At 50.4% G+C, this 9,454-nt stretch overlaps 1 protein-coding gene across 1 annotated transcript; it reads left to right on the top strand.

Annotated features, from left to right (window-relative positions):
* The first annotated feature begins 5,156 nt into the window (after positions 1–5,156).
* LOC123096947 (calcineurin B-like protein 7) lies at positions 5,157–7,267 on the top strand. The gene is made up of 5 exons (XM_044518741.1): positions 5,157–5,505; positions 5,629–5,711; positions 6,462–6,542; positions 6,652–6,764; positions 6,904–7,267. The coding sequence occupies exons 1-5, from the start codon at positions 5,412–5,414 to the stop codon at positions 6,974–6,976; spliced, it is 444 nt and encodes a 147-aa protein (XP_044374676.1). The 5' UTR covers positions 5,157–5,411; the 3' UTR covers positions 6,977–7,267.
* Positions 7,268–9,454: the final 2,187 nt, after the last annotated feature.

Here is a 9,454-nt window from a genome sequence, read left to right on the forward strand (position 1 = left end):
GATATGGTTAGAATTTATTCTTAATACTTTTCTCTTAGTTGTGGATGCTTGCTGGAGGGTTAATCATAAGTAGGAGGTTTGTTCAAGTAAGAACATCACCTAAGCACCGGTCCACCCACATATCAAATTAGCAAAGTACCGAACATGAATTAAGCCAACATGATGAAAGTGACTAGAAGAAATTCCCTTGTACCCTCAAGAACACTTTGCTTATCATAAGAAACCATTTTGGCCTATCCTTTGCCTCAAAAGGATTGGGCTACCTTGCTGCACGTTTTCTACTACTATCGTTACTTGCTCGTCACAAATTATCTTGCTATCAAACTACTCCGCTACTTACAATTTTAGCACTTGTAGACAATACCTTGCTGAAAACCACTTGTCATTTCCTTCTCCTCCTCGTTGGGTTCGACACTCTTACTTATCAAAAATGCTACAATTGACCCCATATACTTGTGGGTCATCAGTCCCACCGAGTTTGCCTGACCAAGTCTATGTTTGCTTATTACTAAAATCAGTCTCAGGGAGTTCATGTGATTGGTCTCATTGAGATGAGGTTTTGCACCCTAGCGCATCGGTCTCACCAAGTTGATATTGTCGGTCCCACCGAAAAGCCTAACGTTCACATTTTGAACCAGGCCAGTCTCACCGAGTTTCACTATTCGGTCCCACCGAGTTTGGTAAATTGTGTGTAACGGTTAGATTTTGTGTGGAGGCTATATATACTCCTCCACCCCCTTCTCCATTTGAGAGAGAGCATCAGAATGTGCCTACACTTCCACTACTCATTTTCTAAAAGAGAACCACCTACTCATGTGTTGAGACCAAGACATTCCAATCCAACCACAAGAATCTTGATCTCTAGCCTTCCCCAAGTTGCTTTCCACTCAAATCATATTTCCACCATATCCAAATCTGTGAGAGAGAGTTGAGTGTTGAGGAGACTATCATTTGAAGCACAAGATCAAGGAGTTCATCATCAACACACCATCTATTACCTTTTGGAGAGTGGTGTCTCCTAGATTGGTTAGGTGTCACTTGGGAGCCTCCGTCAAGATTGTGGAGTTGAACCAAGTAGTTTGTAAGGGCAAGGAGATCGCCTACTTCATGAAGATCTACCCAAGTGAGGAAAGTCCTTCGTGGGTGATGGCCATGGTGGGATAGACAAGGTTGCTTCTTCATGGACCCTTCATGGGTGGAGACCTCCATGGACTCGCGCAACCGTTACCCTTCGTGGGTTGAAGTCTCCATCAGCGTGGATGTACGATAGCACCACCTATCGGAACCACGCCAAAAATCTTCGTGTCAACATTGCGTTTGCTCCCTCCAAACTCCTCCCTTTTACCTTCATATGCAATGATTTACATTTCGCTGCTATACTCTTAGAATTGCATGTGTAGGTTGATTGCTTGACTTGTGTTAAGTTGCTAAAATCTGCCAAGACATAAAATTGGGAAAAGGCTAGATTTTTATTTGGTCAATTAGTCTAATCACCCTCCCTCTAGACATACTTTTGATCCTACATCCTGCCAACATAATGATTGTCCCTGATGAGGTTAACCCAAAGAACATCCTGCTTGTTGAAGAACTTGTGCAGAAATTTGAGCAGCAATGCCTCATTGTGAATTTTCAAGTTGATCACCCCAATCGTCCTTTTTTCTTGGGTCGACAGACCAAGTCCCACGCTACAAGCGAGTTACATTTGTCTCCCTGGTCCGTTTTCTTAGTCCAAAGGCATCTGTGCCTAATTTTATCAACGATCTCAATGAGTTTGGGTGGGAATTTAAGCGTGCACATTGCTAACACTAGAAGAGACGTGATCGAAGCGTTCAACCACGAAAGTCTACCACCGTATGACATCATTGCAATGGTGGACGTAAGTTGCTGTTCTAATCTGCTAACCAAAGGCATACGCTCTTGGACCGAGGGTCTGGTAGTGCCAAGTGGGAGTCCAAGGTAAGTGAAAGGCATCGTACCAAGTACTCAACCAAAACCCCCATCAAGATTAGCCGTAGTTGATGTGTCAAGATTGATTGGGATCAGCGTGGATTTGTGGAAATTAATTTTGAGTCCAATGGAGGAAGCGTAGTCTGGTAGGATCAGTTTAACCAGAGAAGCTTGGCGAGTGCACGCAGGGAGAACAATGAGTGTATCATACAATATTGAAGGACCGGGTAGTCAGTTTGCCCACTGCATGGGAAGGGGAGGTCAATTGCATTGTCTGAACGCGTCATTAATTGTTGCCTAAAGTAATTCCGCTTCGAGGACAAATATTAGCGGCGAAAGCGGGACTCCTTGCCTCACACCGCAACGATATTGAAATTGTCGGCTAGGTACTCCGTTGAGAAGAATAGGCGATCGACCAAAGGAAAATAGGCACTTAATCCAAGAGATCCAACGCTCATTAAACCCCCATATGACGCATGATATTGATCATGGGCTCATGCACGATTGTGTTGAATGCTTTAGCAAAGTTAAGTTTTAGTAAGATAATTTCCCTACCGGATGCATGACATTAATGAATATAATGGTAAGACCATGCAAGGCAATCTTGAATGGTTCGCCCCTTGAGAAAACCATATTGGTTATGATGAACCAGCTGGAGGATGATGCATTGCAATATGTTAGCTAGTAATTCCATGAGCAGCTTGAGACAACAATTGAGCAGGGTGATTGGTCTGTAGTCATTGATTGATTCAGGCGAGTTCACCTTAGGGATCAGGGTAATGAGTCCGTCATTGATGCTGGTGATGTCAAGATTGCCTTCATAGAACTGTGAGCAAAGGGAGTAGAAATCATGCTTGATAATCGGCAAGCACGCCTTGAGGAAGGCCCTGCTAAAACCATCAGGCCCGGGAGCTCGGTCGGGTGGCATTTCTTTGACAACTCCATCAATTTCTTCCGGTGTGAACGGCTCAATGAGAAGATCAAGATTGCTTGCACGTTGAATGATACGAGGGCAAATCAAAATTCATTTCTCACTGTGCGGCAGTACCTAACCTGGTTTTGTATGTGGAGTGAAGAAGGGCGTCTTTTCAAGGGTGGTCCTCGACTAGTTGATCGTCATTAGTGCGGAAGAAAGCAATGTTATTCTTACGAAATCTTTCTGTGGTAATAGCCTGAAAGAACTTGGTGTTCTCATCACCAAACTTGATCCAACGGATGGTGCTGATTGGTTGATTGACACAGGTACTAATGTACACGTATGGCGGTGACATTTCCATGTTTCTTCGTACCAGACCGTAGGGACTTCCACTATGCTGATGGGCAACGGTTCAAGTGCTTATTTTCGTGGTGTTGGCACGGTGAATCTGAAGTTTCTTCGGGGAAGATCGTGCAGCTAAAGAACGTGCATTATGTCCCCTCCGTCAATAAAAATCTTGTTAACGGATCTGTTCTGTGTAGAGATGGCTACAAGCTTGTCTTCGAGTCCAATAAATTTGTAATATACAAGTATGGAATCTTTGTTGGTAAAGGCTATGAATCAAGAGGCTTGTTTTGCTCATCCTTGTCAGATGTTTGCAATAAAGTTGTTAATCATGTTTGCAACAATAGTGAATCAAATGTCTGGCATTCACGTCTCTGTGATGTTAACTTTGGTTGCATGCCGCGGTTAGCCAAGTTGAAATTAATCCCTAATTTTACCCCTGTTAAGGGATCTACGTGTCAAATTTATGTGCAAGCTAAACAACCTTGTATTTTTTTTTTGCGGGGGGGCTAAACAACCTTGTAAGTCTCACACGACTGTGGAAATAAGAAATCTTGCGCCACTTAAACTCGTACATTCATATTTTTGTGAAATAAATAGTGTTTTGACAAAAGGTGAAAAGAAATATTTCATGACGTTAATTGAACGTTCGAGATTTATCTATTCCGAAAAGAAAACAACAAAGAAAAAGGCCCGCCCAAACAACCTGTCAAGCCCACAAAGCAAAACACTCAAGCCCCTAGCCGAACAAGATTCAGTCTCTCTCAGTTCTCTCTCTCAAAAAAAAAAGATTCAGTCGGAAGGCCGATGAAAAAAATGAAAGAAATGGGCTGGTCCGCACGTTACACAGGCCTAAACAAGGACAGGCACACCAGCACGAATCTTGAAGCAAATAAAAGATCCAACGGCTGACTCGTCGAAGTCTCCGATTTAGCAGCTCCCTGGAAAAGCACAGATGAGGCAATTGACTAAATTTGAGCGTGATCATGACAGGTCCGGCCACTCGTCACGCCGACGCGCGGGATAACGACGGGTAAGCGACAGACGTTACATAGACGTCGAGGCATTCTCTCCATCACCGAGCAAAGAGCATGCGCCGATGCTGAAAATCCAGCGCCCCGCCGCCGGGGCCATGGCCGCCCTCCCCCTCTCTCTTCCACGCATAGCTCGAGGAAGAGCCCAGGGAGCTGAGCCGCGGCAGAGGCCTTCTCGCCGCTACACCGAGAGCGGGAGGGGGGAAGTGGCAGCGCGGCCGATACCGTCGAGACTCGAGAGGACATTATAGCGGCACATGCTGCGGTGACCACGCAGGCACAGCGGAATTCCCTCAAGATACCGGTGGCCGGGGAGCTAGCTAGCTGGGGACGCGGTGCAGCTAGGAGAGCAGGCAAGGGCACGCGGGGTGGCCTGGAAGATGGCTGGCGGTGGCGACGAGAGGGCAGGTTCAGCTTGTGAGCACTGAGCAGAGCAACTCGATGTCCACCAGGCGACGATACTTCCGCCGCGGCATCCAGTTTGCTCGGCCGTCCCGAGGACTAGTTGCTGTAGCACCGCGAAGCACGCGACACAGCACCACCGTGCTCTCGCTCCCCTCCCGGAGCACAGCAAGCGCGCAAGAATGGTGGCATGGAAGCAAGCCGCAACACACACGCGCGCACCCACACCCAACCCTGGCCGAGCTCGCCACCGTGCGCGCACACACGCTCACGTCACACGGCCCCCCGGGCGCGCGCACCTCGTCGGCACGCACGCACGCACGAACGCGGCCACGCACACACTCTGACACACGGCCGCCGCAGACCGCACCACTATATACAGTATCGACCTAATATAGTGAATTATTGAGGGCATTGCCGGCGCTCCATGCAGGCCTTCGCAGTTGCAGCCTTGCAGGAGGACAGGGCCAGGGGACAGGGGTCAGTTCTTGGTCACCACGTCGCCGACGGCCTACCTCGCGCACCCGCCGCGAGGGGACGCGAGCTTTACGAAAGAGCGCATGACGTGAGTGACGCTGCAGCCGGCGTGACGAGCCTCGACGGTGACTTGGCGCCCCCGTTAAATCAGGCACCCAGGACCAGGAGGAGCCCAGCCAGGGGACAGAAGGAGACCGAACACCAGATAGGACTAGGAGAGGGGCTGTCACGGCCAACGCCTCCCCTGCCTGCAGAGCCTCTCGCGTCGCCGGCCGGCGTAGGATCTACCCATGGGCTGCGCGTCGTCGTCGCCGTCGCCGTCGAAGCGTGAGCAGCGCGCACAGGGGTACCAGGAGCCCGCCGTCCTCGCTGCCGAGACCTCCTGTACGCATTCCCAGCTCCATCCACCTCATTAATTGTTCTTTTTTTTAAACGATTGTTCTTCTTTTTTAACTGAACTGGAAACCGACGGACGATGCATCATTCTTCCGGGCCGCGTGCATGCAGTCACGGCGAACGAGGTGGAGGCGCTGTACGAGCTCTACAAGAAGCTCAGCTACTCCATCTTCAAGGACGGCCTCATCCACAAGGTTAGCTCCTCCCCACAACCTCCATGGATCCGTCTTCAAAGACCGCGTGCTCTCATCTCATCTCCATGGTTGGTTCATCTGAGGAGGAGTTTCGGCTCGCACTGTTCGGGACCAGCAAACGAGACAACCTCTTCGCAGATAGGGTGTTCGACCTCTTCGATCAGAAGCGCAACGGGGTGATCGAGTTCGGCGAGTTCGTGCGCTCGCTCAGCATCTTCCACCCCAAAGCGCCTGAATCGGACAAGACCACGTGTAGTGTCTCGTAGAAGATTCTTCTGCCTCTGCACGTCTTGTCCATTCGTCCCAATTTGCTGTCCGTTTCATCCGCCATCCTCTTTTGCAGTTGCATTCAAACTGTACGATTTGAGGAGCACAGGCTACATCGAAAAAGAAGAGGTAAATTCATTCTTAATGTTCATGAAAATTCAGAACAACTCATGAACATTAAGAATGATTTTACCTCTTCTTTCTCGATGTAGCCTGTGCCCCTCAAATCGTACAGTTTGAATGCAACTGCAAAAAAAATCGTACAGTTTGCCCCTCAGGAGAACTAGGCTGTAGCCTAGTGGCAAGGGAGCGCAGTGGCGTCTCCAGCAACCAGGGTTCGAGCCACGTCGGGGACGAATTTCTGGTTTCTCACAAGGGATGCTTCTCCTATATCAATAAACCATGGGTGCTAGTGCCCATGAGTTTCATCTTTTTCATGAGTTGTTCTGAATTTTAGCCTGACCAAACTGTCGACATGTACAGCTTAGGGAGATGGTGGTGGCACTTCTCGATGAGTCGGACCTATGTCTCTCGGATAGCGCCGTCGACGAGATCGTTGACTATGTAATGTAACTTGACGAGACGGACTACTTCTTCCCTTTACAAGTATTCAGTTTTCATCCTCCTAATAATAATATAGTCCTGTGGTGCTCTGTTCCTTTTTGAGTTTCAGACGTTCGGTCAAGCAGACTCGAACGGTGATGGGAGGATAGACCCCAAGGAATGGGAGGAGTTTGTCAAGAAGAACCCAACGTCACTCAGGAACATGTCACTGCCCTATCTCCAGTGAGTAGTCAATCTTCTGATGTTTTTTCCCTGTACTACTTGTATTAAGATTAAGATACTTATTTTGGGACGAGGGGAGTACGTACGTACATACCACACTCCAAGTGATTTGGCTGCTCTTGTCATTGCTGCTGTTCAGGGACATCACGACGTCGTTTCCGAGCTTTGTAATGCATTCGGAAGTCGAAAATTACGATGGAGTCGGCAAATAACCAGGCAGAGCCTTCCTAACCTGAAGCATGCAGGGGTTGTCTGAACAATGAGCAGCAACTACTGAGTGACTAATATTACCATACAGTAGGAGTACTAGTGCGTTGCACGTATGACCACAAAAATAAAGTTCTTTGTACATCTAGTTATGAGACACAGTTGCTAAGTGGATCATACCTACAAGCATCTTCTTAACTCGTCTTTTTTTTGATAGATTTTGCAAAAGTTGCGAAGGATATCACAAAATATGAACAAATGTGCAAAAGCTATACAGTGGTGTCAAAAGTTGGTTATACAAAGGGAAATGATTCCCTCCACCGGGCTGATCCAGTGTTGGGCGTCCGCCGCCTCCTGCATGATAAAGCATCTTCGGCTGTTCGGCCCCTCAGGGGCTTGAAATAGCGCCGTCTTGGGGCCAACTGGCGAAAAATTCAGCATGGCGGGAGGCTATGGTTCCCAGTCGCCGACCTAAGGTAGCCCCATACGCCGCCTTTTGAAAATCAAAGTCGGGCAAAATTCGGCCAAACTTCATACAAAACGACAAAAAAATAGAGAAAATTCAAGCTATTTCATTGGAATTTGTACAAAACTGAAAACATAATTTAAAAAATAAACTAAAAACTACTACTACTATGTCGTCGCCACCACCGCCTTGAGCCTTCCACATGACGAGGAGCCTGTAGAAGTTGGTGTAGTCGCCGCCACCACCGTCGTCGCCGCCGTCGTCCTGCATGGCGCCGCCTTCCTTGCTGTACCCCTGCCCTGGGTCGCCATGGCGGACGCGGTTGGATGGCCCGGGCGCCTCCTCGTCGCTGTCGTCGAGGATGACGACGCGGACCTCCTTGCGAATGCGGCGCTCGGCGGTGATCTTCTCAAGGGCGCGGCACTGGGCGGCGATCTATTCGAGGGTGCAGCGCAGCCACTCCATCTCCTGCCAGACGTAGTCGTCCTGCGCCCACTTGAGGCCGGTCTCCTTGTCGGCGGCCATGGCCTCGTGCTCCTTTGTCACGGGGAGGAGCGTCGGCTCGGTCTTCGGCTTGACGAGGCAGGAGGTGGCAGGAGAAGGGATGCTGCCCTCTCTGATGACGAGGGCGCCGCCGCGTGTGCGCTGCCCAAGCGGCGTCTCTGTTGGCTCTGGCTTGACGGGAAGGAGCACCGGCGACCTAGAGGAACGGGAGCCCGACGAGGACGAGGATGCCGTCTCCATTCGTCGCGACGTCCAGGAACTACCGCCGTGGCGAGAGAAGGAGGGGGCGCCTGGTACTCCAACCACGACGATTGGGCGGCCTCGATGTGCTCGAGGACGGCTTCGAGCGTGCGCCCCGGGATGCCCCACCATTGGTGCTGCCCCACCTCAGTTGCTCTCGTGCTTGCTCCGGCAGCGATGGGCGGATGCACGCGATCTCGGCGCGCTGTTCAGCACCGGAGGGCGGCTGTGGTATCGGGACTCCGCCAACACTGAGCCTCCATGAGCCCGACCACTCGCATGTCCGGCGGCGCCGGGTAGTCCGCCTTGTAGAGCAGGTGGGCTTCTGCCTCGTGCAGGTGGTGGCGGCCGAAGCCATTGGCCGCCGCTCCGTCGCCAGGGTAGCACTCGACCATGGTCGAGAGAGGGAGAGAGAGGTCGTCGGCAGGGAGAGAGGAGCGAGGGCCGTCGTCATTGAGAGGGGTGTCAGCAGCGAGAGGGGGAGAGGGGCTATGGAGAGGGAGTGTGTGGCCACCATTGAGGGAGGGGCGGCTTTTATAGCGGCGGGTGGGCAGTGAGCGGGCGGCAGTCGTGTGTAAGCATGGCAGGAGGGACGGGACACGCGTCGGTGCGCCTTCACTGCGCTGCCCGTGAGGAATCAATGGAAGGATGATCGGCGACAACCTTTGTCGGGGTTATGATCCTGACAACGAGTACTAGGGGTACGAATAGGGGGCAGAGCCTAGCTAAGCACAGGTACACTCGGTGTTTAACGAGTTCAGGCCCCTCACTTGGTGGAGGTAAAAGACCTACGTCTCGTGCCCTAAGGCTTGCTTTGATATGATAGGTATGGTTACAAATGCCAGCTGCCTAGCAATGGATAAGGGTGCGGCTTATATAGAGTGCACTGCAGCCCATGTCTTCCATGCCGCTGAGGCAATTAATGACATTGAATGAGTCATTTACTAGTATAATGTGCCTCTACTACAACAATTATAAGTAACGGTAGTTATGACTCTTTAGGATCCCTCGACCGTTGCAACTCTCACCACGTCCTCCTGCCTTCTATGCCCGAGTGGTGGTCCATCGGCCAAATGACATGTGATCGTCCGAGTACCATCAAGCTGTCCAAGTGGACTTCTTGATGTACGCATATGAATGTTGGCATGGCAGCAAAGATCTGACTGATGGAAAATTCTCTGTTTCCAGTAGTGATTGTGATATCTGTGGAGACATGGGAACAAAGGCAGTTTTAGCTATTGTGAAGGGGGAGGAGAGCCCAACATGCTTGACG

The sequence above is a fragment of the Triticum aestivum genome, chromosome 1B (assembly GCF_018294505.1).
Source record: "Triticum aestivum cultivar Chinese Spring chromosome 1B, IWGSC CS RefSeq v2.1, whole genome shotgun sequence".
Lineage (NCBI taxonomy): Eukaryota > Viridiplantae > Streptophyta > Magnoliopsida > Poales > Poaceae > Triticum > Triticum aestivum.

Bases quoted from the DNA above. Each gene is read 5' to 3' on its own strand.
- LOC123096947 (XM_044518741.1), top strand. From the start codon at position 5,412: ATGGGCTGCGCGTCGTCGTCGCCGTCGCCGTCGAAGCGTGAGCAGCGC. The intron at 5,506-5,628 runs GTACGCATTCCC...GCGTGCATGCAG, and splicing joins CCTCGCTGCCGAGACCTCCT to TCACGGCGAACGAGGTGGAG. The intron at 6,543-6,651 runs GTAATGTAACTT...TTTGAGTTTCAG, and splicing joins TCGACGAGATCGTTGACTAT to ACGTTCGGTCAAGCAGACTC.